This window comes from Sapajus apella, unplaced genomic scaffold (genome assembly GCF_009761245.1).
Source record: "Sapajus apella isolate SASKATOON/1434 unplaced genomic scaffold, GSC_monkey_1.0 scaffold95, whole genome shotgun sequence".
Taxonomy (NCBI): Eukaryota; Metazoa; Chordata; class Mammalia; order Primates; family Cebidae; genus Sapajus; species Sapajus apella.
This window is the reverse complement of record NW_022437035.1, coordinates 6,936,100-6,963,999: the sequence shown is the minus strand read 5'-3', so window position 1 is coordinate 6,963,999 and position 27,900 is coordinate 6,936,100. Positions and strand designations below refer to the sequence as shown.

Sequence of the window (27,900 nt, the reverse complement as noted above, 5' to 3'; positions counted from 1 at the left end):
GTCTCAATCTCCTGACCTTGTGATCCGCCCACCTTGGCCTCCCAAAGTGCTGAGATAACAGGCCTGAGCCACCGCGCCTGACGTATTTATTTTATTTTGAGATGGAGTCTTGCTCTGTTGCCCAGGCTGGAGTGCAATGGCTCAATCTTGGTTCACTGCAGGCTCCATCTCCCACATTCAAGCAATTCTTATGCCTCAGCCTCCTGAGCACCTGAGACTACAGGCATGTGCCATCACACCCAGCTAATTAAAATCCTCCATTTTAGTTACCACTTCTCCCTGTCCCACCCTCCACCATAACCTGTTGACTTTGAACCCAAAGATTCCCTATCTTCTTTCAAGCCACTGGCTCCCAACTTCTCTAAAAAAGTCCACTATTAGATGTTCTGAGCTGCTGCCTCCACCCACTTCATCCATCACACCAGCTCTCACCCCCTCTCCATATTCCAAGCACCTATTTTGTTTTTTGTTTTGAGATGGAGTCTCACTCTGTCACCCAGACTGGAGTGCAGTGGCATGATCTCGGCTCACTGCAACATGTGTCTCCCAGGTTCAAGCAATTCTCCTGCCTCAGCCTCCAGAGTAGCTGGGAATGCAGGTGCAAGCCCCCATTCCTAGCTAGTTTTTGTATTTTTGGTAAAGACAGGGTTCTACCCACATTGTCCAGGCTGGTCTTGAACTCCTGACCTCAAGTGATCCACCTGCCTCAGCCTCCCAAAATGCTGGGATTACAGGTGTGAGCCACTGCATCTGGCCCAAGCTCTTGTTGAAACCTCTCATCCATCAGTGATTCATCCTCATCTAAAATGGAAACATCCCAACACAGAACTCCAGGCTTTCGATACTGTTTTCTTTTTCTCCAAAGCATTTGTCACTTTTTTTTTTTTTTTTGATTTTTTGAAATGGAATCTTGCTCTGTTGCCCAGGCTAGAATGCAGTGGTGCAATCTCGGCTCACTGCAACCTCCACCTCCCAGGTTCAAGTGATTTTCCTGCCTCAGCCTCCAGAGTAGCTAGGACTATAGGTTCACACCACTACACCTGGCTCATTTTTGTATTTTAAGTAGCAATGGGGTTTCACCATGTTGAACTGGCTGGTCTCCAACTCCTGACCTCAGGTGATCCACCCACCTTGGCCTCCCAAAGTGCCGGTATTATAAGCGTGAGCCACTGCACCCCGCCCTAAAGCATTTTCACCTTCTAAATGATTTCTTTGGTTTATTTGTCTTCTGTTATTAAAATGTAAGTTTCAGGACAGCACGAATTTTTGTCAGATTTCTTTCATTGCTATATCATCAGGGCCTAGAAGAAGACTTGACATGTGACAGGAACTCAATCAGTATTTGTTGAATAAAGTCTTTGTTCTAGTTCTCCTTGCAGTTGAGTGGTTACTGCTTTTTAAATTTCTATACTTTTGTTTCATCAGGGTCTCAGGAATAATGGGAGGAAAATAGGTGGATCACTTGCTGGTCAAACATCCTGAGCTCAAAGTCTCAAAGTCAGTGGTCTGAAATGTGTGGGAAGATTATGGACCATTTAAGACTATTATGAAACCTACAGAATATATAAATAGGCATACATACTAAAGTTTTGCATATAGGCTGCGGGAGGAGGCTGAGGTGGGCACATCACTTGACATCAGGAGTTTGAGAGTGGCCTGGCCAATATGGTGAAACCCTGTCTCTACTTAAAATACAAAAATTAGCTGGGCATGGTGGTGGGTGCCTGCAATCACAGCTATTCAGGAGGCTGAGGCAGGAGAATCGCTTGAACCCGGGAGGCGGAGGTTGCAGTGAGCCAAGATTGCTCCACTGCACTCCAGCCTGCTGACAGAGCAAGACTCCATCTCAAAAACAAACAAAATAAAATAAAATAAAATAATTAGGTTGCCGGGCACAGTGGCTCACACCTATAATCCCAGCACTTTGGGAGGCTGAGGTGGGTGGATTGCCTGAGGTCAAGAGTTCGAGATCAACCTGACCAACATGGAGAAACCCCATCTCTACTAAAAATACAAACTTAGCTGGGCATGGTGGCGTATGCCTGTAAAGTGGTGCAGTCTCGGCTCACTGCACCCCTGCCTTCCATGTTTAAGTGATTCTCCTGACTCAGCCTCCCTGGTAGCTGGGATTACCGGCATGCACCACCATACCCAGCTAATTTTTGCATTTATGGTAGAGATTAGGTTTCACCACATTGGCCAGGCTGGTCTTGACCTCCTGACCTCAAGCGATCCTCCTGCCTCAGCCTCCCAAAATGCTGAGATTATAGGCATGAGCCACCTTGCCCAGCCTAGAACGCAAGACTTTGTATGGAAGAAAATAAGAATCCATTCATGGATTCCTTAGATAATGTGCTTTCAGAAAAAAAGACCCAAGAGACATGGAGTCTTTTTTTTTTTTTTTTTTTTTGAGACGGAGTTTCGCTCTTGTTACCCAGGCCGGAGTGCAATGGCACGATCTCGGCTCACCGCAACCTCTGCCTCCTGGGTTCAGGCAATTCTCCTGCCTCGGCCTCCTGAGTAGCTGGGATTACAGGCACACACCACCATGCCCAGCTAATTTTTTGTATTTTTAGTAGAGACGGGGTTTCACCATGTTGACCAGGATGGTCTTGATCTCTTGACCTCGTGATCCACCCGCCTCGGCCTCCCAAAGTGCTGGGATTACAGGCTTGAGCCACCGTGCCCGGCCTGGAGTCTTTCTCTATGGCTTCCTTACCCCAGGAACAGGTGTGACACCTTGGGTAAGTCAGTAACCCCGAGTATCAATTGCCTTTTCTGTAAAATGGGGCCTGCCTTAGAGCACCTTGAAGACTTCCTATCACCTCTATGATCCCCCAGGATATAGGGAGAATGAAATGAACATGGGTCAAGCCACTAACACCCTCTAATGCAAAAGCTTGTGGCTACTTTACCTCCATCTCATAGATTCAGATTTGTTGTGCAATGAGGTTGTCACGAAAAACCACCTGAGACAAATGGCTCTTGGGTAAAAATTTTTTCACTGCTGCTTCACTGGGATTCATTAAGCTGGTGCAGGGAGGGAAAGATGGTACAGGTTACAGATGGCTGAGGCCAGGGCCAGAACAGATTTGATGGGGTCCTGGGGTAGTAGCTGAGGCTTCCCAGGTCTCTTCGGACAACTGCAGCTGTCACAATTTTCAGAGGAGCAAGGAAGTAACCACAGTTTCTTCTTGTGAAAAGGTATGCTAAAGGGGTGTTTCATGGACACCCAGAAGAAAAGCCATTCTGTGGATGTAAAAGTCCCAGTGCAGTCCACAAGAGAAGGGTTATCAGGAACCCAGAACTATCCTCAGAAGCAGTCATCTCGTTTTTTTGGGGATGGAGTTTCACTCTGTCTCCCAGGCTGCAGTGCAGTAGCACAATCTTTGATTCAATGCAACCTCCACCTCCTGATTCAAGCAATTCTCCTGCCTCAGCCTCCCAAGTAGCTGGGATTACAGGTGTGCACCACCACACCAGCTAATTTTTTTTTATTTTTAGTAGAGACAGGGTTTCACCATGTTGGCCAGGCTACTTATGAACTCCTGACCTTAAGGGATATGCCCACCTCAGCCTCCCAAAGTGCTGGGATTACATGTGTGAGAGCCACTGTGCCCACCCAGCCAAAAGCAGTCATTCTGATGATCCTTAAGGATGAAATGGGAGAGAGGGGTCTTAAGGAGAGGCGTAAAAGTTGTAGGGTAGGGTTCGGAGGGTAAATCTGAGAGGTGTCTAGCTTGGGGGGCACTTGATCTAGAGCCTATGCCTAAAGGGGATCTGGGAGGTGAGGAATTGGAGTATAGATCACAGGAGGGAGAAATGAAAATAGTTTGGAAAGACGTTAGGCTGGCTAATAGGGGAATTCTGGAAGACGGTCTGGGGAAAGTTTAGAAAAGTGGGGGAGGTGTAGGGTGGACAGGGGTTTAGGAGACTCTGAAAGGTGAGAGGGGAAAGATGGGGTGGGGTGGAGTAGAATGATGCCAGGTACTCCAGGTGAAAATACAACACTTTGGTCAAAATGAGGAAAAGTAGATATACTTCTAGGAACTGAGTTTTCACTTTTTGATAATTTGGTTACATCATGAAGTAGTCTTATAAACATATACCTTTAAATGGTTTTACTCATTTAAAAATAATTGTTAAGGCCAGGCATGGTGGCTCACACCTGTAATCCCAGCGCTTTGGGAGGCCGAGGCAGGCGGATCACCTGAGGTCGGGAGTTCAAGACTAGCCTGACCAACATGGAGAAACACCGTCTCTACTAAAAATACAAAATTAGCCGGGCATATTGGTGCATACCTGTAATCTCAGCTACTCGGGAGGCTGTGCCAGGACAATCACTTGAATCCAGGAGGTGGAGGTTGCAGTGAGCCGAGATCTCGCCACTTTACTCCATCCTGAGCAACAAGAGTGCAACTCTGTCTCAAAAAATAAATAAATAAAATAAAAAAATAATTGTTCAGGGTAAATAATTGTTCAGGGTCAGTTGCAGGGCTCACGCCTGTAATCCCTGTGAACCCTGTCTCTACTAAAAATACAAAAATTAGCTGGGTGGTAGTACTGAGCACCTGTAGTCCCAGCTACTCAGGAGGCTGAGGCAGGAGAATCGCTGGAACCCAAGAGGCAGAGGTTGCAGTGAGCCAAGATTGTGCCACTGCACTCCACCGTGGGCGACAGAGCTAGATTCTGTCTCCAAAGAAAAAAAAATTGCTCATATTTTCTTTCTAAAATACAGGAACAAAATGTACAATATGGAAGCAATTGAATATATTTTGGTATGATGGTAGAGATGAGATTTCACCCAGTTGCCCAGGCTAGTCTCGAATGCCTTAGCTCAGGTGATCCAACCCCCTCAGCCTCCCAAAGTGAAGTGGTGTGATTATAGGCATGAGCCACCATGCCGGGTCTTATTTTTCTACAAGCGTACACTACTTTTATAATTAGGACAAAAAAGGTCTTATTTTTCTACAAGCGTACACTACTTTTATAATTAGGACAAAAAAGACAACTGTAGAAGGATAAAACATGTTGAAGGACTAGTTTTTCTAATTCATTTTCAGCCAATTTGGAACTGGAGTGTTGTGAACACTTTCATATTTACAAACTAGTATGAACAATCCAACTTCCCAATCTCTCATTTACATATTTCTGACCTCTATGCATAGCCTGGGTGATGGAAAACGCTAGTTTAGAGATCAAGATGCTCGAACACAAAAGTCCCCAAAATCCTGGGTGTTGTTTTAAAAAAAAAAAATCCCTAAAACATTTAAAGACACATAAAACTCTTCACCCACTAAGTGATGCACCAAATTTACCAATACTAGAAGGGGAGGAGGTTGGCAACGACTGAAAATATCCCCTTTCAAGTAATAAATAACGGTCATTTTGAACCAAGTTGCTTTCCACCTCAAGTCCTCCATGGATGGGAACCTGGAAGATGCCGTGAGAGCGGTTGTGGAATGGAAAGGAGCATGGGTAATTGGGGTTTGCGAGGATCGGGGCCAGGCAGAGGAACTGGGGGCTTTTCCAAGGCCGTTGAGGAACATAGAGGCTGAGACGGGGCGTGTGGGACAGCTTCGAGCTTGGGAGGACCTGGGCCTCGCCAGCCTCTAAGGAGAGTCAGGGCTGGGATCACACGAAGTCATGCCTGGGAAACTGAAGGGCTGGGACCGATTCTGAAAAAATGTGGACTGGAGATGGGGAGTCAAGATTCTTCAGAGAGTCCGGGGTGAGGAGCTAGACTGGGAAGGAGCTGTGCCCGGGGCTACGAGAAATCCAGACTCCCGGCGTGAAAAAGGGCCGGAGTCAGGCTGAGGAAGCGCGAGTTTGAAAGAGTTCGGGCTCCCTCGCGGGACCGAAGTCTAACGAACGGTCCGGGCACCCGGGCCACACCTGAAGAGCACAGGCGACTGCGCGATCCGCGACGCGGGAAGCAGATCTGCGGCTGAACCCCTACGCCGATTACTCAGCAGCGGCCCGATTACTTGGCAGCTGCGGAGCCTATGGCGCTGGTGTTTCGAGCCCAAAGTGGCGCCGGTCTCTGTCACAGAGGATCCCAGGTCCCCTGTGACAGAGGGCCTAGTAGGCTGTGTCATAGCGGCTTCCCTCTTCGAGAAACAGTTGGAAATTGCAGGCCGGTTGACAGCCGTGCTCGTTTGGCGCCCGCGGACCCCAGTGAGTCCCTGGGCGGAGCCTGGAGCCGAGCTCGGCGCGTTGCGGGGAAGCCGCATCAGGGGGCGGGGTCGGGAAGGAGGCGGGTGTGCTGGACATGCGCACAGAGTCCGGGCGGCTACGGAAGCGATAAAATAGTCCCTCGGCCGCCGCCCTGGTGCAACCCGATGCGTTGCCGTGGAGACGGGCATGGCTGGATGGAGTGGGGTGCGTTGAGATGAACTGACCCTGCTGCGCCACGGGGACTGCAGTGGACCTGGCTTGCTGGCAAGGCGGGTAACCAGTTGAGCCAGGGTGGGGCTGCTCAGGAGCGTGGAGCCGAGGCCAGGATTTCGCTGAAGACCCGGCACAGGTGTTTCCTTTCTGCGACAAGACACCATTGCTATGGAAACTAAAGCGCTAGGCCAGCCGGGATTGAGGCTTCGGGATCCTGACTGGTCACCCTCCCGAAGACCCTTGCCCAAGGCTTCCCGGAGCGGCTACTTCCTGAACGAACCCGCGCATCCTCCCGAGGGAAAAAGGTAAGACCGCTGGAGTCTTAACACCGAGCAGCCGAAGAAGCCTATTCCAACGCCAGCTCCCCCAGGAAACTTACCTGGCCCGCCCCTAGAAGTGGTGCCTCGCTCTCGTTAACTCGTTAACTCTTGGACTTTGTTCCACGTTTATAACCTAGTATTTCACCAACACCCCGTGGTGTTTGTCCACTTTTCCCCACAAATAATGGACCATAAAGACTGGCTTGCTTGGCGTCTGACTCTGAACAAGTCCTTTCCCCCGCTGTATCTCACTTCCTCTTATGTAAAACGGAAATATTAACTCTAGACGCTGGTCTGATTAGGTTGCTTTGAAGATCGAACCAGATGAGGGAAGCCAAAGACTTCCTAGGCTGTAAAGCGGTGAAACTGAGTTGCTATTTTTTTTCTCCGCCTCCATCTCCCTCAAGCTAAATGTTCTTTAGATCTCTTGTGTTTTCTTCAGGCGGTCTTTGCGATTCCCTAGACTCCGACCTGGAAGAAATCAGAAATCTCTTTACACTTAACTTCCACAGAGCCCTGCATTTTAACTTCCCTATCAGAAGCAAGAAAAAATAGTTACCGTTTTTAGAGGGCTTACACTTTGCCAAGCCCTGATAACACTCTTTACCTGGATTATCTCATTTAATTTCACAACATCCTTTTTTAAGGTAGGCACTGTTACCCTATTTTCAAGCTCTGTCTGCCTGTAATTGCCTGTTTACCGTTTCCCCCACTAGACTTTGAGCTCTGTGAGAAAAGTAGCCATGCCTGTCTTGTATAGTTCAGTTACATTTCAGTATGTCCAACACCTAATACAGTGCCTGATGTATCTTTCTTTCTTTCTAAGATGGAGTCTCTGTCACCCAGGCTGTGGTACTACAGTGGCTCGATCTGGGTTCACTACAACCTCCACCTCCCAGCTTCAAGCAATTCTGTCTCAGCCTCCTGAGTAGCTGGGACTACAGGCCCATGCCACCACACCTGGCTAATTTTTGTATTTTTAGTAGAGATGCAGTTTCACCATATTGGTCAGACTGGTCTTGAACGCCTGACCTCAGGTGATCTGCCCCCCTCAGCCTCCCAAAGTGCTGAGATTACACATGTGAACCACCAGGCCTGTAGATGTGTCTTAACTAGCATGAAAATGACAGATTCTCCTCCCATCACTACCCTTACCGGCAAGAGCATTGTTACTTCTGCAAACTTTTAGTTGCTCTGATGAACAGCACATTCCTCTATTTCTGTTACCCACTAGGCATTGGTTTGGGGGGAACTCAGTTCACTTCTCTCTGGATTTTTTGATGCTGAGGATCCAGAACATTCCTTAGCATTTAGGCTTCCATCTGGGTTCAGGAGGCTTTTTCCTTGCCCTTCATATCACCTCTATAACAAGCCACCCGATCTGCCCTTCCTGGGGTGAGCCTGATGCATTTGAGTCTAGGGCACTGGCAGGTAGGATTTGCCTATACAACCTTCAGTCTTTCTCTTTAGTAGCCTCAGAAGCACCCCCACTCCCACCCAGCGTCTTGCTGGAATTCTAGAGAAACATGGCCAAGAACTCATTCTTTCCAGAAAACCTCTCAAAGGCAGAGTCATAGCTGTTGGAGTCATTTTTTCATTCAGCAAATATCTATCAAGTACCTACTTGTGGGGACACAGAGCTTGGCACTAGTCACTGACAGAGGGGGAGTGAAGATAGACACTGTCATATCCCTAAAGGGCTCACAGTCTCTTCGGGAGACAGACATTAATTAAATAATCAGATCAGGGCAAAACCACACCTTGAGTAAGTGTTAGGAAGGAGAGAACATAGGGCTAAGAAAGCCTGGGGCAGAGAGTTGATCAAACATGAGGAAGGGTGTGATCTAAGATTTCCCTTAAAACAGTTACCTTTGAGTTGATATCTTAAGGCTCCTCAGACCTCTGCAGTCCTCTGCTGAATGGGCCAGATCAGGATCAGATAGGTTCATAAGGAAAGGGGCTGAGAGATCAGCAGAGGCAAAGACCACTGACTGGAGAGGACAGGCTGTCCCTAAAGAACTGTTTGTGGCTCAGTCCACCTGAGGCCCTTCAGAGCATGCTGAAGCCTAATAAGAGGCTGGAGAGACAGGCAGGAGCCAGGTCAAAAATGGCCTTGACAGCCAAACTAACTGGCTCCATCTTATCCTGACGATGGATAGCCACTGAACTATATTAAGCAGGGAAACAGAACTTCGGCTCCTCATTTCTCCTGCCTGGTGAAGACTGCCATTTGGCCCTGAAAGGTGTGATCTAAATCCAAATGCCCCTATTTCAGTAGGACGTATAAAGATGTCCTGGTTTTTGCAGCTTTGTTTAAGACTAGGGGCCGGGCACAGTGGCTCTCGTCTATAATCCCAGCACTTTGGGAGACAGAGGTGGGTGGGTCATTTGAGGTCAGGAGTTTGAGACCAGCTTGACCTACTTAGTGAAACCTAGTCTCTACTAAAATACAAAAATTAGCCAGGCGTGGTGATGGGCACCTGTAATCCCAGCTACTCGGGAGACTGAAGCAGGAGAACCACTTGAACCCAGGAGGTGGAGATTGCAGTAAGCTGAGATTGCACCTCTGCCTCTCCAGCCTGGGTGACAGAGCTCTAAGACTCCCTCTCAACAACAACAACAAAAAAAGTCTGCCTCTCACTGGGGTGCATTCCACTGCTCTGCTGCAGGCACCATGGTGCAGGTGTGGCAGGTCTTCTGGAGGCCCTGCTGCCTCTCTGTGCTTGCCCCTGGGGTTGTGGTGTGCATTATGCTGGCCTCCAGGAAGCTTTCAGCCACTCCCTTTCACAGGCCCTCTTCAGAGGCAAGATGCAGGAGCATGTCTAATAATTTAGGACTTTGTATTTGACATCAGCTTCACATAGGCATATTCTGTCTCTTCAAAGAGATGGTTCTTAGAGGGGGAAAATGGGACCCTCCCTACTCTTATACCACCCCCTCAGTGACTGCCAGCACAATGGGCTCTGGTTCCATGCCACTGGCCCAGGGCCTTATGATTTGGGCATAAAGTCAGAAGACTGAGGAGGAAGGTTGTGTAAGTGGTTCCCACTCAGAGGGCCAAGAAGAGGGCTTTGTGAGCTTAAATGGAGAGGCAGCCCAGGGCACAGCTGAGGGACACAAATCATCTGCCCAACTGGAACTGTGGGGCCCCTCAAGGGAGGCCTCACATGCCAGACTTTGGGTCTTGCCCTTTGTCCTACAGGGCAGTGCACATTGGACCACCTGAGAAGCAGGCTGACAATGCAGATTCATGCTCTTCACCCCAAGAGTCTGACTCCATGGGTTTGAGAGGGACCTGGGTATCTGTACTTTTAATGAGTTTGCAGGGTAATTCTGCTGACATGGTCAGAGGACTACCTTGGGGAATGCTGTAGGTCTATCCACTTCCCAGGGATTCCTTGGAGTTGGCCCTCTGGGCACCTGCCCTCTAAACATCCTCTCCCTCCCTGCAGTTTTCCGTGGACACAGCCTAGCAGAAAGACGCAGCCTTTATGCTTTGCTGATTGCTGACCTACCGCCTTGATGACAGCACCCTTGTGTGCCTTCCCGGTTCAGTTCCCGAAGCCCTCAGTCAGCGGCCTCTCACAGATAACCAAAAGCCTGTATATCAGCAATGGCGCAGCCGCCAATAACAAGCTCATGCTGTCTAGCAATCAGATCACCATGGTCATCAATGTCTCAGTGGAGGTAGTGAACACCTTATATGAGGATATCCAGTACATGCAGGTACCTGTGGCTGACGCCCCTAACTCACCTCTCTGCGACTTCTTTGACCCTATTGCTGACCACATCCACAGTGTGGAGATGAAGCAGGGCCGTACTCTGCTGCACTGTGCGGCCGGTGTGAGCCGCTCAGCCGCCCTGTGCCTCGCCTACCTCATGAAGTACCATGCCATGTCCCTGCTGGACGCCCACACATGGACCAAGTCATGCCGGCCCATCATCCGACCCAACAGTGGCTTTTGGGAGCAGCTCATCCACTATGAGTTTCAGTTGTTTGGCAAGAACACTGTGCACATGGTCAGTTCCCCAATGGGAATGATTCCTGACATCTATGAGAAGGAAGTCCGTTTGATGATCCCACTGTGAGCCATCCCGCCAGCCGCAGCATTGGGGTCAGAGGTACAGATCTGCTGCTGATCCTACACCAAGATCCAAACTTGAACGTTCTACTTTTGTTGATATAGAAAAAAACAGATGATGCCTTTTATGAGCACCAGAAAATAGTTGCAGTAGCTTTTAACTTTATAATCCATTTTTTAAAAGATTAAACTCACCAATTTTGAGATGGTGAAAATAAATTTTCTGCCCTGTGAGTGTCAGGCCTCCACTGGCCAGTACATAGATTGAGGCAGATGGTGCCTAGAACAGAGGCCAGCACCCAGTGCACATGGCAGGCCTGGAATCCTGCAGCCCTCCCCAAAACTGAGTGACCCAGGAATGAATCTGCTACAATTCCACCTCATTCTTTCACACCCAGAGCCAGAGCCTTAAGCATCATGGGTCCTCTTGCGCTTCTCACAGTAAGGGCCAATCTACTAGATAAATTGCCTTCAAGCAGTAATCCAGGCATCCTGGGGGGTCCCAGGCCACTTCTGCTTCCACCTTCACTACAAGTGGCCCAATTCCGGTTTTCTAGATTGGACTTATACATAAAGTAGTTTTCAAAGAAAGCATTCCACTGTATAAATTTTTTTTTCTTTTTTTGAGACGGTCTTGCCAGAGTGCAGAAGCATGATCATGGCTCGTTGCAGCCACAACCTCTCAGGCTCAAGCGATTCTCTCACCTTAGCCTCCTGAGCGGCTGGGACTACAGATGTGCACCATGCCCACCTCAATTTTTTTTTTTTTAAGAGATGAGGTTTTACTACATTTCCCAGCCTGGTGTCAAACTCCTGGCCTCAATCCTCCCACCTCAGCCTCCCAAAAGTGTTGGGATTATAGGCGTGAGCCCCTGCATCCGAGTACCACTTTATAAAAATTTTTTTTAAAAAAAGTTTTTTGTGAGTGCTATTGTACATGGCTAGGTTTCAAAGAGCCCTTGGCCATCCCTCACCAACCTTTGATGAAAGGTGGTGTTAGTCCCCTTCTCCAGGCCACATTAGAAAAATAGGCCTGACATCAGGCCTCGGGGTTTCTCTCACAGGCCTTGGCTTGGAAGGCTGGAGCTTCAGACCAAGGCGCAGCCCTGAAACCTCCTCTTCATGTGACCTGGAGCCCTGGGAGCAACACTGTCCTCATCTGTCCAATGACAGCCCTTTTCTCACAGAGTTGTTGTGAAGATTCAACAATTTCTTGGCATAGTGCCTGGCACGTGGTATGTGCTTAGCTCAAACGGCCGCTCTCATCATGAATGAGACTGTTTCACCCTGCTGGCCCCTGGTTGGCACCCTCATCCTCAAATGCCATTTCTTCTATCTGTGCACAGCCCTTTATTGTTTATAAAGTACTCTTCCAAAAAGTTACCCTATGTGTTAAAAAAAAGGTTTAAGTCCTTTCAGACCCTACCTCAGAGAAGGCCTAGACTTAGAGCCTTTTGGGAGCGTCCATCTTGTTTAATCCAGGTGCAACCAAAGGGTCCTGAAGCAAGAAGCACGATCCCAGCTTCCCCCAATCACTTCTAAACAGTGATTCCAGCCTTGTTTAGAATCACTATGAAAACCTGCACCCCAGCTGACTGCTGGGATCCATAAGGGGGCAGTGTCAAAGGGACTAACAAGTGGACTCCATCAGCAGGCACTGGAATTCAGGACTGCTCACACCCCCTCAGTGCCGAGGACCGAGCTCAAGACCAGCTCTTCTGATCCAGAGGTTTTCGGCAAACAGCATTTGAAACAAACAAAAGCTTGGCTGCTCTGTTTGCCACCAAACTGTGGCTCCAGATTCCAGTGGAAGCCAAGTGCTTTTTCTTTTACAGCTGGGCGCCTGTAATCCCAGCTACTCAGGCAGGAGAATCGCTTGAATCTGGGAGGCGGGGGATATAGTAAGCCAAGATTGTGCCATTGTGCTCCAGCCCGGGCGACAAGAGTGAGACTCCATCTCAAAAAGTAAAGAAGAAATGCTTGGGACCAGAAATATTTTGGATTTTTTTCAGATTAATATTTGTTTTACCTGAAGCAAATATTATTTGAGCGTCCCAACTCCGAAATCCAAAATGCTTAAATGAGTATTTCCTTTTAGAGTCATTTCAGCTCTCAAAAAATTTTGGATTTTGAGCATTTCAGATTTTTGGATTTGAGATCCATGGGTGGATCTCATATATTTCACTTGAGGGGGCTGTTGTAGATTTTTTTTTTCAATTGCTCATTGTTAGTGTATAGAAATACAATTGAGGCTGGGCGTGGTGGCTCATGCCTGTAATCCCAGCACTTTGGGAGGCCGAGGTGGCCAGATCACTTGACTTCAGGTATTTGAGCCCAGCCTGGCCAACAAGGAAAAAGCCTCATCTCTGCTAAAAACACAAAAGTTAGCAATGCATGGTGGTGGACACCTGATATCCAAGCTACTGAGATTAGAGGCTGAGACAGAATTGCTTGAACCCAGGAGAGCCAAGATCACAACACTGCGTTCCAGCCTGGGCAACAAAGCAAGACTCCACCTCAAAAAAAAAAAAAAAAAAAAAAAAAGGTTCTACGCCTTCTGTCCCCCATGGTTTCTACTCAGAAATCCACAGGCATTAACTGTTGTTTCCCAATAGGTAATGCCTCATTTTTTCCCCAGCTGCTTTTAAAGATTTTCTCCTTGTCTTTGGTTCCCATCAGTTTGATTATGATGTATATGTGCATGGATTTCTTTGGGTTATCCTTATCAGAGTTCACAGAGCCTCTTGATTGTCTTTCAAAAATCTGGGAAGTTCTCAGCTATGATTTCTTCAAATATTGTTTTCTGCACCATACTGTCCTGTATTTCTGTGTCTTCGATAACATGAACATTAGACCTTTTGATATTATCTGTGAATTTCTGAGTCTTCATTTAAAAAAAAAAAATTCTCTGGCTGGATGTGGTGGCACATACCTATAGTCCCAGCTATTTGTTGGGGCTGAGGTGGGAGTATCACTTGAGCCCAGGAGGTCAAGACTGCAGTGAGCCGAGATCGCACCACTGCACTTCAGCCTGGGTGACAAAGTGAGACCCTGTCTCAAAAAACCCACAAAAATTTTCTTTTTCTCTCTGCTGCTCATGTTGGGTAATGTATTAGTTTAGACTTGGTGCTGTAACAAATTACCACAAATTCTATGCTTAAAATTGCAGAAGATCTGGGAAAAAAAAAAATACCACAAACTTAGTGGCTCAAAACTACATCCATATATTTTTTCACAATTTCTGTAGGCCAGGAGTCTGATTGGACTTGACTAGGTCCTTTGCTTAGAGTCTCACAAGGTCAAAATCACATTTCATAAGGCCAAAACCAAATGTTTTTTTCCCTGGAGGCTCTGAGGAAGAATCTGCTTCATGTTCATTTTGGTTCTTGGCTGAATTTAGTTCATTGCAGTTGCAGGGTAGAGGACCCTGTTTTCTTAGCTGTCAGCTGGGGGCCGGCCTTTGCTCCATAGAAGCTGCCCACATTCTGGTGCTTTCTATGTGTCCCCCTCCAGAAATAGCAGGTTGAATTCTTCTTACACTTTAAATATCTCTTAACTTTTCCTTCTGCTACATCTAAGTCCAGCCAGAGAGAATCACTCTGCTTTAAAAAGACTCATGTGATTAGAATAAGCCCACCTAATAGTCCAGAATAATCCCAATTTTAAAATCAGTTACATCTGCAGTCTCCTTTGTCATATAAAGTAACATTCACATTTTCCAGGGAATAGATCAGAAACATCATTTCCAAATCTTGATTCTTATATTTTCTTAGTTCTAAAATTATTATTTAGCCTGTAATCACAGCACTTTGAGAGGCTGAGGTCAGGAGTTCAAGACCAGCCTGGCCAACATGGAGAAACCCTGTCTCTATTCTACTAAACATACAGAAGTTAGCTGGGCGTGGTGGCATGTGCTTATTAGTCCCAGCTACTCCAGAGGGTGAGGCAGAAGAATTGCTTGAACCCAGGAGGTAAAGGTTGTGCCACTGTACTCCAGCCTGGGTGACAAGAGCAAAACTCCATCTCAAACATTAAAAAAAATTCTTATTTAAAAAATAATAATAAATAAAATTTCTGTTTGATTGTTTTCTTTGTCCTCTATTTCTCTGTTAAGACTTTCCGTCTTCCATTTTTAAAGTCTTTTTCTGAGCCGGACATGGTGACTCACACCTGTAATCCCAGTACTTTGGGAGGCTGAGGCAGGCAGATCACCTGAGATCAGGTGTTTCAGACCAGCCTGGCCAACATGGTGAAACTGTGTCTCTACTTATAATACAAAAAATTAGCTGGACATGGTGGTGGGCACCTGTAATCACAGCTACCCGGGAGGCTGAGGCTGGAGAATCGCTTGAACCTGGGAGGTGGAGGTTGCAGTGAGTGAAGATCGTGCTATTGCACTCCAGCCTGAGCAACAAAAGTGAAATTCCGTCTCAAAAATAAAGGTATTGTCTGATAATTCCAACATCTGGGACATCTCAGGATACAGACTTTCCTGGTTCTTTGTGTATAATTTTGATTGTATCCCAGGCATTTTGAATAGGTCTTGTTTAAATCCCACAGAAAGTGCTGGGTTTTTGTTTTAGGAGGCAGTTGACCCTCTTAGGTTCAGTTCTGATCTGTGGGCTATTGTAGTTCGAATATCGGTTCAGTTTCAAGCCTTTGCCATGTAAATCAGAACACTCCTAAGCTTACGCCACCCAGTGACCAGTCTGAAACCTGAGTATTCTGCCTAATAGTTCAGTTCTCAAAGTCATTGGAATACTGTTTAGGGTCAGATCCATGCATGTGAGCCTACGCCTACAAATTCATGTGCAACTTTATGGGATCTATTTCACAAGCTCTCTCCTGTCCAAATTCTGCCCCACACTCTCCACCTTTCAAGACCCCTCATTTTCATGGTCCTTTAGCTAGAAATTGGGACTCCCTGCTCTGTTAACGTAGCTTGCATGGTGGGGTGTACTCTTGGGCCAAGTGACAGGATGAAAAGAGAAAAAAAGGCAACAGAGATTCCCCTCTTATACTTTTCAGATTGCAGATGCTTTGGCCAGATAAAAGAATTCCGCTCTGTAGAGTTTTAGGTGCTTTTCTGGCCAACACTGCTACTGCTACCGAAAAAAAAAAATAATTTTTCTAAAGACAGAGTCTCACTGTGTTGCTGAGGCTCGTCTCAAATCTCTAGCCTCAAGTGATCCTCCTGCCTCAGCCTCCCAAATCCTGGGATTACAGGCATGAGCAACCGCACCCAGCCTTGTTAATATTTCTCTTTTTAGAGTCCTCGGATGCATTCTGTCCAGGGCTTTTAGTTGCAGCCAGTGGGAGAGACACACTATGCTTACCTATCTTACTTAGAACTGGAACCCCAAGAGATTTTTTTTAATTAAAAAAAATTTTTTTTGAGATGGTCTCACTCTGTTGCCCAGGCTAGATACTGTGGTGTGATCACCACTCACTGCAGCCTCAACCTCCCAGGCTCTAGTGATCCTCCCACCGCAGCTTCTTGAGTAGATAGAGCTTAGAGGCACTCACCACCATGCTCCACTAATTATTACTTTTTTAATCTTTTAAAAATTTTTGTAGAGACAGGGTCTCACGATGTTGCCCAGGCTGGTCTCAAATTCCTGGGCTCAAGTAATCCACCTGCCTTGGCTTCCTAAAGTGCTGGAATTATAGGTGTGACCCACCACACCAGGCCAGAATTTTTTTTTTTTTTTTTTTTTTTTTTGAGACAGTGTCATTCTGTCACTCAGGCTGGAGTGCAATAGTGTGATCTTGGCTCATTGCAACCTACACCTCTCGAGTTCAAGCAATTCTTCTGCCTCAGCTTCCTGAATAGCTGGGATTACAGGCACCTGCCACCACACCCAGCTAATTTTTTTTTTTTTTTTTTTTAAGTAGAGATGGGGTTTCACCATGTTGGCCAGGCTGATCTCAACTCCTGATCTCAGGTGATCCACCCACCTTGGCTTTCCAAAGTGTTGGAATTACAGGTGTGAGCCATCTCATTCACAGAAAAAGGAAAACAAGCCAGGTGGGGGGGCTCATGCCTGTAATCCCAACACTTTGAGAGGCCAAGGCAGGCAAAGCACCTGAGGTTGGGAGTTCTAGACCAGCCTGACCAACATGGAGAAACCCGTCTCTACTAAAAATACAAAATTACACATACCTGTAATCCCAGCTACTCGGGAGGCTGAGGCAGGAGAATCACTTGAACCCAGGAGGCGGAGGTTGCAGTGAATCAAGATCATGCCATTGTACTCCAGCCTGGTCAACAGAGTGAAACTCCATCTCAAAAAAAAAAAAAAAAAAAGATAAAGGAAAACAAATATGGTCCAGCCACAGTATCTCCATCCTCCTAACCAAGTCAACATCTTCGTGTGATATATTTCCTTCCTCCTGAATACTTTTTTCATAGTTGAGAAAACGTAATTTTTATTCCTCCTTTTTAAAGTTTTAATTACTTTTTATATTTTTATACAAAATAGAGATAGGGTTTTGCTATGTTGGCCTGGCTGGTCTCGAACTCATGGGCTCAAGTGATCTTTCCTCTTCAGCCTTCCAATGTGCTGGGATTACAGGCATGAGCCACTGGGCCCATCCATTCCTCCTTTTTAAGCCTCTGTTTAAATATTCATAATTGGACATGATGGGACCAGGATTTCATATCCTAATGGGAGAGGTTAAGGTTGAGGACTTTTGAGAGGGTCCACGTCCCTTTCCCAAATAGTTTACTCTGTTCTTTTGGACTCAGAGTAGAGCGGCCTTTTACTCAGGCAACCTAGGAAGAAGGTCATGTTGAGGTTTGAATGCAGTCCTGTAACAGGGGAGAATGAAATGGTCCCATAGCCTAACAGCCGGGCTTGGAACAGGGATTCTAGACCTCTGTTTGATTTCATGAACCTTTAACTTTCTCACTCCAAAAATGAGGAACCACTTTCTGTCCAAAGTCAATTAAATTTGGTTTCAGAAGTTTCTGTGAAGTTTATAATGCCCTGTCAGTTAAACAGGGACATGCTGTTGGCCCTAAGGATTTCTCAGAATGACCTCTGGAGAGATGGTGATCTTATTACAAATCCCAGGGGCAGGTAGCTCTTGACCTTGAAGCACACAGCCCTGCTTTCCTCTCCTGGGATGTTAAATCCAAATGCCCTTAGAGGCCAAGTGCAGTGGCTCATGCCTGTAATCCCATCATTTTGGGTGGCTGAGGCAGGAGGATCACTTGAGCCTGAGGATTTGAGACCAGCCTGTGCAACACAGTGAGACTCCTTTTCTACAAAAAAATTGAAAAAAAAAAAAAAAAGTAGCCCAGCGTGGTGGTGCACACCTGTGGTCCCAGCTACTTGGGAGGCGGAGGTACGAGGATGGCTTGAGCCCAAGGAGGTTGAGGCTATAGTGAGCTATGATGGTACCACTGCAGTGTGTCCTCGGCAACAGAGTGAGACCCTGTTGCCTAGGATGCAGTGCAGTGTTGCCTCAATAAATTAATAAAAATAAGAAAAAAAGAAGTCCTAAGAATCCATTAGCTTCCACCTCTGGATTGCAGCCCAGTATCACCTAAGAAGGACCTTGGGATGAATGCTGACAGGTGTGGATTCTCATCCTGACTCTTCCACTGCTTGGCTTTGACTTCAGGCAGACCCTGGAATATTTTTTCTGAAATTTTGCCTACTCTGTAAAATGGGAATCATAATGCCACCAGGGCCTAAGAAGGCACCCCACAGACCTCTAGTTACAGAAAGAAAAATTGACTATGGGTTCCCAACTGTGGCACTGTGAAATCCATCATCATGTTTATGCTGAAACCAGATTTCCTTCAGGCTCCTTCTAGCTAGTTCCTGGGTACAGAAGGGATACTAGGCTGGCCCATTTCTGGGAGACATACTAGATGTGCCCTTGGCAAAATATTTGTAATTACTTTTCCTGGGGAAAAAAAAAAAAGGATGTTTTATTAACTGAGCTGGGCAATGCCAGCCTGGCTTTTTTTCCTTTTTTTCTTTCTTTTTTTTTTTGAGATAGAATCTCATAGGATCTCACTGTTACCCAGACTAGAGTGCAGTGGCTGCAATTACAGCCCACTACAGCGTCCCACCTCAGCCTCCCAAGTAGCTGGGACTATATGGTTCATCACCACACTCAGCCAATTCGTTTTTTTTTTTTTTTTTTTTTTTAGGTATAGGGTTTTGCCATGTTGTAAAGGGGTCTGGAATTCCTGGGATCAAGCCATCCACCCTCCACCCTCCTCAGCCTCCCAAAGTGCTAGGATTACAGGTGTGAGCCACCATACCTGGCTGCTGGCTTCTTGTGGTAAACGGTCCTACAGCCCTGGGCCAGACACTGCGAAACCCCTGTAACTTCACACCCTGGCTCTGTTCTTCACAGCAGAGTAGGGAGCAGGAAATAGCAGAACCCCAATAATTAGGAGGGTGAAGTCCTAATCCTGTTGCTCCCTCTGCACAAGGTCGTCTTGGTTCTATTCTTTGGGCTTCAGTTTCCTCATTATAGACAATGAGAATTGAAGTAGATCTGTGGTTTTCAAACAGAGTTCCAGAGAAATCTGGCAGAGGTACCTCAGAGGTGAAGGGGTCCCATGCTCTTCCCTATTTCATCTAAAAACAGGGAACTCCTTTCCAGGCGGATGCCAAAGATGGCGGAGGGGCAGGTCCTAGTGCTCGATGGTCAAAGCCATCTCCTGGACTTCCTGACGGCCATCGTGGCTAAGCAGGCCAGAAGGTGGTGGTCGTATGCTGCGGGGATCAACATTTCTGGCAATGTCTATAGAAACAAGTTGAATTACCTCGCCTTCCTCCGCAAGCGGATGAACAGCTACCGTTCCTGAGGCACCTACTACTTCCGGGCTCCCACCGCTTCCGGGCCCCCAGCCACATCTTCCGGTGAACCGTGAGACACGCTTCCCGGCAAGACCAAGGAAGCCGGGTTTCTCAGTACCGCCTCAAGTTGTTTGACGGCATTCCACCCCACTATGACAGAAAAAAGCGGATGGTGGTTCCTCCTGCCCTCAAAGTCGTGCTTCTGAAGCTACAAGAAAGTTTTCCTGCCTGGGGCACCTGGCTCACAAGGTTGGCTGGAAGTACCAGACAGTGACAACCACCCTGGAGGAGAAGAGGAAGGAGGAGGCCAAGATCCACTACCGGAATAAGAGACAGCTCATGAGGCTGTGGAAACTGGCGGAGAAGAACATGGAGAAGAAAACAGACAAATACACAGAGGTCCTTAAGACCCGTGGACTCCTATTCTGAGCCCAAAAAAGACTGTTTATTCCTCAAAAAATAAATAAATAAAAATAAGGAACTCTGCTTTGGCCTGATTGATATTGGGCTCCAGTGTAACAAGGGTTCCCCTCCAAACAAAGTCTAAACGTACAAACAGAAATTCCCAGCCTAGGCAGCAGGTGCAGCTGGAATGCTGGCAGTGCTTAGAGAAGGAGGAAGGTGGCCAGGCATGGTGGGCCATGCCTGTATCCCAAGCACTTTGGGAAGCCGAGGTGGGCAGATTAGGTGAGGTCAGGAGTTCGAGACCAGCCTGGCCAACGCAGTGAAATCCAGTCTCTGCTAAAAATACAAATTAGCCAGGTGTGGTGGTATGCACCTGTTGTCCAAGCTACTCAGAAGGCTGAGGCAGGAGAATCATTTGAACCTAGGAGGCAGAGGTTTTAGTGACCTGAGATCATGCCATTACACTCCAGCCTGGGTGACAGAGCCAGACTCTGTATCAAAAAAAAAAAAAAAAAAAAAAAGGAGGAAGGGGGCATGTGAGGGTTGTGGCAGTCAGATAGGGCAGCAGGAGACCTAGACGCTGAAAGACTTCAGCAGGCATAGAGAACAGGGGTGGCCCCCAATCGCCGAAGCGTTCAGGGCAGTGGGGTAGGCTTGGAAACATCAAAACATCCAGGGCCTCAAATACCAGGCCAGGGAGTCCAGGCCTTGTCCTGTCAGTGGTGGGAAGCACAGAAGCAGCCAGCAGCCCTCACTGAGCAAACATTTAGTAAATTCATGTTGTAGGCCAGGACTGTGCAGTGCTTAGTTAGGGAGGATGCAGAGGTGTGGCTGACAAGACCCCACCCAGAACAGAATGCTCCCAGGCTAATTCCTCATAGGGCTGGCTCCAGGCTATGTCCCCAAATCCTCAAAGGCTCACTCAACAGATATTCACTGATGTGGTAGCTAGCCTCAGAGATGTCCTCAATGATCCCATCTTCCTGGTAATCCTGCCCTTGTGTAGTCAGTGTGGGAAGGGCCCATACTAAATAAACTAGTAACCAGTAAGATACTGGAGAAACGACAGAGTGTAACCTTTGAGATTAGATTTAAAAGGAGTTTGTGGCCAGGCACGGTGTCTCATGCCTGTAATCCCAGAACTTTGGGAGGCTGAGGCAGGCAGATCACCTGAGGTCAGGAGTTTGAGACCAGCCTGGCCAACATGGTGAAACTCTGCCTCTACAAAAATACAAAAAAAAGAGGCCGGGCGCGGTGGCTCAAGCCTGTGGTCCCAGCACTTTGGGAGGCTGAGGCGGGTGGATCACGAGGTCAAGAGATCGAGACCATCCTGGTCAACATGGTGGGACCCCGTCTCTACTAAAACTACAAAAAATTAGCTGGGCATGGTGGCGCATGCCTGTAATCCCAGCTACTCAGGAGCCTGAGGCAGGAGAACTGCCTGAACCCAGGAGGCGGAGGTTGCGGTGAGCCGAGATCGCGCCATTGCACTCCAGCCTGGGTAACAAGAGCGAAACTCTGTCTCAAAAAAAAAAAAAAAAAAAAAAGGACTTTGTGGTTTCTTCCTCTCTTGAATCACTCACTCACTCTGCGGGACACCAACAACCATGTGTTGAGGACACTCAAGGGGGCCTGTGGAGAAGCCCACATGGCAAGGAACTGAGTCTCCTGCCAACAGCCATGTGAATGCCCCATTTTGAATGTAAATCTGAAACTGCCTTTGCAAAAGTGTGACTGAGACAGTGAAAGAGATCTAACTTAATCGACTCCATCTTGCTTCTAACCTCTAAACTGTGTTTGTTCATTCCTGGGCATAGGCTGACCTAACGTTCAGAGAAACTTAGTCTATAGATTAAAATGAAGATGATAACAGCCCTTTCCCAAAACAGACCTCCTTCTTGCCTGGGGACTATATAGCCTTCGTAGGAGTAACCTTAGCCACAAGATTAGAAATTATGGTTTAGGAGTCATGTAGATGGAGGCTGCAATATTCTGACCCTCCCTAAACTGCTCCTAAGATCAGTGCTTGTGATATTTTGCAGACCCTGAACTTGATGGATCAGCCGGTACCACCCAGATTGATAAACTGGCTCATCTGATCTTGTGGCCCCCACCCAGGAACTGACTGGGCACGAGAAGACAGCTTCAATTTCCTGTAATTTCCTCCCTGTACTATGAGCACTCCTGGGTCCCTGGCTTCCTCCTATTCGCCAAGTTGTCCTTAAAAACTCCACTCCCTTGAGTGCATCACAAAAGGGTATAAAATTTTAAATAAATAAATAAATAAATAAATAACTCCACTCCCTGAATGGTCGGGGAGAATGATTTCAGTAATAATAAAACTCTGGTCTGCACAACAGGCTCCATGTGAATTACTCTTTCTCAATTGCAATTCCCCTGTCTTGATAAATCGGCTCTGTCTAGGCAGTGGGCAAGGTGAACCCATTGGGGGTCACAAATCCTCCAGCCCATCTGAGGTTGCAGTGAGCCAAGATTGTGCCACTGCACTTCAGCCTGGCAACAGAGCGAGACTGTCTAAAAAAAAAAAAACAGGCCGAGTACGGTGGCTCATGCCTGTAATCCCAGCACTCTGGGAGGCCAAGGCGGGTGGATCACCTGAGGTCGGGAGTTCAAGACCAGCCTGACCAACATGGTGAAACCTGGTCTTTATTTTATTTATTTTATTTTTTTAAAGATGGGGTTTCACCATGATGGCCAGGCTGGTCTTGAACTCCTGACCTCAGGTGATCCACCCGCCTCAGCCTCACAAAGTGCTAGGGTTACAGGCATGAGCTGCCGCACCTGGCTTGAAACCCCATCTTTAAAAAAAAAAAAAAAAGAAAAGAAAAAGACAAATCCTCTAGCCCAACAAGCTTTCAGATGACTGAAGCTCATGCCAACATATTGACTACAACTTCATGAGAAACTCAACCAGAACCAACCCACTAAGCCACTCCCAAATTCCTGATCCACTGAAACTGTGAGATACTACATATTTGTTGCTCTAAGCCATAAAATTGTTATTCTTTTTTTTTTTTTTTTTTTTTGGGATGGGGTTTCGCTCTTTTTACCCAGGCTGGAGTGCAATGGTGCAACCTCGGCTCACCGCAACCTCTGCCTCCCGGGTTCAGGCAATTCTCCTGCCTCAGCCTCCTGAGTAGCTGGGATTACAGGCACGCGCCACCATGCCCAACTGATTTTTTGTATTTTTAGTAGAGATGGAGTTTCACCATGTTGACCAGGATGGTCTTGATCTGTTGACCTTGTGATCCACCCACCTTGGCCTCCCAAAGTGCTGGGATTACAGGCATGCGCCACAGCGCCCGGCCCTTTTTTCTTTTTTTTTTTTGAGACGGAGTTTCACTCTTGTTACCCAGGCTGGAGTGCAATGGCGCGATCTCGGCTTACCGCAGCCTCCGCCTCCTGGGTTCAGGCAATTCTCCTGCCTCAACCTCCTGAGTAGCTGGGATTACAGGCACGTGCTATTATGCCCAGCTAATGTTTTGTATTTTTAGTAGAGACGGGGTTTCACCATGTTGACCAGGATGGTCTCGATCTCTTGACCTCGTGATCCACCCGCCTCAGCCTCCCAAAGTGCTGGGATTACAGGCTTGAGCCATCGCGCCCGGCAGCATGGGAGTTTTGACCTGCTCCATTTTTGAACTGGGCCAGTTCACCCCGCCTTAGGCAACCTGGTGGTCTCCCACTCCCAGGAGGTCACCATATTGATGCCGAACTTAGTGCAGACACCCGATCAGCATAGCGCACTACAGCCCAGAACTCCTGGGCTCAAGTGATCCTCCCACCTCAGCCTCCCGAGTAGCTGGGACTACAGGCATGCGCCACCATGCCCAGCTTGTTATTCTAAATCAATACAACTGATGCCACTCTGCCTCAGTGCTGTCCCCACTGTCATGTAGTTATCTACACTACAACAGCAGGTCTTCCCTAGTCTCCCGCTTCCCGTCTTGAGCCCCTCCAATTTTTTCTCTACATAGGGTCCAGACTAAATTGAAGGTCTACGTATCAAGAAATGTTTATTTTGGGCAGGGGCAGTGGCTCACGCCTATAATTCCAGCACTTTGGGAGGCCAAGGTGGGTGGATCACTTGAGGCCAGGAGTTCAAGACTAGCCTGAAACTTCATCTCTACAAAAAAAAAAAAAAAAAAATACAAAAGTTAGTCAGGTGAGGTGGTATCGTAAGCCTGTAATCCAGCTACTGAGGAGGCTGAGGCAGAAAAATCACTTGAACCCCAGAGGCCGAAGTTGCAGTGAGCCAAGATCGTGCCACTGCACTCTAGCCTGGGCGACAGAGCAAGACTCTGTCTCAAGAAAAAAAAGTAAATAAATGTTTATTTAAGATCATGGCTCAAAACCTCTCATGGTCCTCCATTAAGTGGCCCTCAGAGAAGTATTTTGTGCTACTTCCAGAAAGTTATTTAGTGCAGTGGTGGAGGACCTGACATCCTTGAGCCAGTTTGAGGGCAAAGTAGCATGAAGGAGCTACTCCTTCCGGGGGGCCGGGGCAAACCAGGATCATGAAGAGTCCTTGTTTGGCAGGAGCCCCTGGAATGACAATCTGAGAGCCACTAGGGGAGGGTAGAGGAGGCACCAGGCAACTGGGCCTGAGACAGGCCTTTGTTTAGAAGTCCACAATGGCAGGATGCCCAGCACAGACCCAGCTTCCCAGGGTTTCCCCGAAGCAGGACAAGGGAGCTGGAGACTCAGCATCCACGATGCCCTGCTGGGGTGGCAGGAGCCTGCCTGGGGGACTCTCACTGTGCCCTAGCAGGCTGTGAGGAGGAAGTGGAAGCATCTGTGATAAGACTGCGGTCTTCCCAGGCCTTTTTCCATTATAGCTCCAGAAGCTGGTGGGGGGTTAGGTTCCACTGCAGCCCCCACTCAATGCACAGAGGCACGGGTGGGAAGGACCTTGTGCAAGGTCACACAGCTCAGAGGTGCTGAAGCCAGGCTTCAAGCACAAGTCTGACTCCAGAGCCCCTGGTTTTTTGTTTTTGTTTTTGTTTTTGTTTTTTTGAGACGGAGTCTCATTCTGTCACCCAGGGTGGAGTGCAGTGGTGTGATCTCAGCTCGCAGAATCCTCTGCCTCCTGGGCTCAAGCAAGTAGCTGGGATTATAGGTGCCCACCACCATGCCCAGCTAATTTTTGTATCTTTAGTAAAAAAGACAGGATTTCACCATGTTGGCCAGGCTGGTCTTGAACTCCTGACTTCAAGTAATCCACCTGCCTCAGCCTCCCAAAGTGCTGGATTACAGGCATAAGCCACTGCACCTGGCCTTTTTTTTTTTTTTTTTTTTTTTTTTTTTAAGAGATGGGGTCTTGCTCTGTTGCCCAGGTTGAAGTGCAGTGGTGCAATCATAGCTCATGGCAGCCTCAAACTCCCAGGATCGAGCAATCCTCCTGCCTCAGCCTCCTGCGTAGCTTCAACTACAGGTGCACCCATCATACTCCGCTGTCCCTGTTTTTGACTAATATTCTCTCCTGCCCATTCCATGCCATATGCTGTGCCAGTGCTTGGGAGAGAGCAGCGCGAGCCCTCCTGGAGACCATTCCAGTGGAGAAGAGAGACAAGAATCCAGCCCTGATGGTGGGATGTGATCTGGGCCCTGCCTGGAAAGTGGGGTGAGCTTCGGCTGGAGCTTCAAACTCAGCCTGGCATGGATTGGGGTCTTGTGGGGCAGCAGAGCTTCCTAAAGGAGGTAACACCTGTTTTCCTAAAAAGAAGGGTTCCCAGCAGGGACTGGATGCAGAGAATTGAGGCTCAAACAGGTGAAGAGACTTGCCTGAGGCAGCAGAACTATTGAGAGGCAGAGCCTGGAGGGACAATGAGCTTTCAGTGAGACCCTCCCTCCCCACTGTGTTATCTCGATGTCCTTTCCTCCCAAGGACACCATCACATCTAAGTAGGAGGGGCCAGGACTCAAACCTGAGCTTTTGTTTGTTTTGTTCTTGAGAAAGAGTCTCAATCTGTCCCCAGGCTGGAGTGCAATGGCAGGATCACGGCTCACTGAAACCTCCGCCTCCTAAGTTCAAAGGATTCTTTGAACCTGGGAGGCTGCTCCCTCTGAGCAGCTGGAATTACAGGTACATGCCACCATACCTGGCTAATTTTTGTATTTGTAGTAGAGACAGGGTTTCGCCATGTTGGCCAGGCTGGTCTCAAACTCCTGACTTCAGGTGATCCGCCTGCCTCGGACTCCTAAAGTTCTGGGATTACAGGCGTGAGCCACCACGTCCCGCCAAACCCAAGCTCTTTGACTCCCAATCCAGTGCTCTCTGTGTCCACTGCTGGGTGGGGTGATAGGGATGGCTTTGGCTGTGACCTTGGAGGAATCACCTCAATGTCTGGTCCCGAATCTGTTGACAAATCAGCTCCAAGGTCATACATAAACCCAGTTACCTGTCCCCACAGCCACCAGGGGCAGGCTTTGATCTGATGTGAGGCTCACTCATTAGCCAAGCATCCCACAAGGCTTAGAAGGACAGTGGGGCAGGGAGGTCCCTGCTATGCCAGTGGGGGCCCGTTGGATGGGAAAAGGTCCCGAGTCACCAAGGAGGCTCTGACCACAGCCATCCATCACTCCGTCCTGCCTGGCAAAGCCTGAGAGTGGAAGCCAGAGGTACCCAAGCTGCTCAGGGACTGGGCTGGGCCAGCGGCATCTCTGAGTCACAGGGAGAGTGGGTGGCGGGTGACTCAGCCCTGGCCCACTTCCCCTTCCATAAGGCCAGCCTGGGTGGAGGCTGGGGCCAGGAAATCCCATGCCGGTCCTCCAAGGCCTTCCCTGCCCACCTCCCACCCCGCCATGGGCTGGCCCTTTACTCAGCCCTGCCTACCACTGTCTGGCACTATGTGATGAATTCTGGTTACTGAATCTGAATGATTCCTCCCTGAACTTCAGTCTCCCTAGACCTCAGCCCCAGCCTGGTCTAGCTCCCAGTCCTCACACAAACGAGAGACATTTGCACCTGGTTTCCAGAAAGGTTGGGTGACTACCCCATGACAAAAGCAGAGCCAGCTGGCGCCATCACCTCCTTCCTCACTCCTGGGCCTGCCCGGCGCTCCTCATTCAAATCCTCTCTGTAGGGATCATCAGTTCCATTTTGCAGATCTGGAAGCTGAGGCCCAGTGAGGGGAGGCTCCCAGTCAGGTGGGCAGAGCAGGATTAGGTTCCAGGTGTCCTTACTCCAGCCTGGGCCCTTATCATCTGTAACAGGTGGTCTCCAGGAGAGGCAGCTGGGTGGGGAGAGTTAAGTGTTACAGGAGCCAAGGAAAGGGTCAGAGACGTAAATAACGAAGCTGAGGCTGGCCAGCGGGTCAGGGAGCTCTGGGGGTTGGGACTCCTGTCTTAGGCTCCCTATGTGGGAGCCCCGCTCCCCTGCACCTCTGCAAGCCTCCTGAGCACGGTCCCTTGTCAAGACCCTCATCAGCCCTTCCTTCTTTTGTTGTTGTTTTTTTTTTTTCAAAGAGAGAGGGTCTTGCTCTCTCACCCAGGCTGGAGATCGCAATGCGCTGCAGCCTCCAACTCCCGGGCTCACATGTTTGGAGTTCTCTTTTTAAAAAGAGTTGCATGTTTGGGTTTTTTTCCTTCAGGCAAAGGTTTAAGCTGTGAGAGGGGAGGAGGTTGTATAGGAACTGGGGACTGGACAGAGGGAACAGAATGTGCACAGGCTTCAGTGAGCAGGTCTGGTATCACGAGGAACTGAAAGAAGTCGGTGAGGTTGGAAGGCAGAGCCCAGCAGAAGGGAGACGGGCTCGGTGAGGCTGCAGGTGCCAGGGCCTGAAGGCCTTAGGGTCTGGCTTTGTCCCAGGAGCAGTGAGGAGCATCAGAATGTGCATGTTTTAGTGAGATCCCTCT

At 48.2% G+C, this 27,900-nt stretch overlaps 1 protein-coding gene, 1 long non-coding RNA gene and 1 pseudogene across 8 annotated transcripts; all 3 read left to right on the top strand.

The window, feature by feature from the left end:
- The first annotated feature begins 113 nt into the window (after positions 1–113).
- On the top strand, positions 114–22,665 carry LOC116535653. Its single transcript, XR_004262304.1, has 3 exons — positions 114–131; positions 11,436–14,614; positions 22,626–22,665. It is a non-coding gene; the product is annotated as an uncharacterized LOC116535653 (long non-coding RNA).
- Positions 6,275–20,077, top strand: DUSP18 (dual specificity phosphatase 18). 7 transcript variants are annotated; one of them, XR_004262303.1, is made up of 4 exons: positions 6,275–6,695; positions 10,163–10,832; positions 19,406–19,519; positions 19,602–20,077. XR_004262303.1 is itself a non-coding variant. In XM_032256916.1 (3 exons), exon 2 carries the CDS (start codon positions 10,233–10,235, stop codon positions 10,797–10,799), a length of 567 nt encoding a protein of 188 aa, XP_032112807.1. In that variant the 5' UTR covers positions 6,275–6,695; positions 10,163–10,232; the 3' UTR covers positions 10,800–10,832; positions 19,421–20,077. The 7 variants fall into 7 exon arrangements, 6 of the variants coding, with proteins under 6 accessions (XP_032112807.1, XP_032112806.1, XP_032112808.1 ...); XM_032256916.1 differs by having other exon boundaries at positions 19,421–20,077; XM_032256915.1 differs by having other exon boundaries at positions 19,406–20,077.
- Positions 18,960–20,095, top strand: LOC116535652 (annotated as a pseudogene).
- Positions 22,666–27,900: the final 5,235 nt, after the last annotated feature.

Excerpts from the sequence above, each read along its gene's own strand:
- DUSP18 (XM_032256916.1), top strand. The coding sequence starts at position 10,233 with ATGACAGCACCCTTGTGTGCCTTCCCGGTTCAGTTCCCGAAGCCCTCA.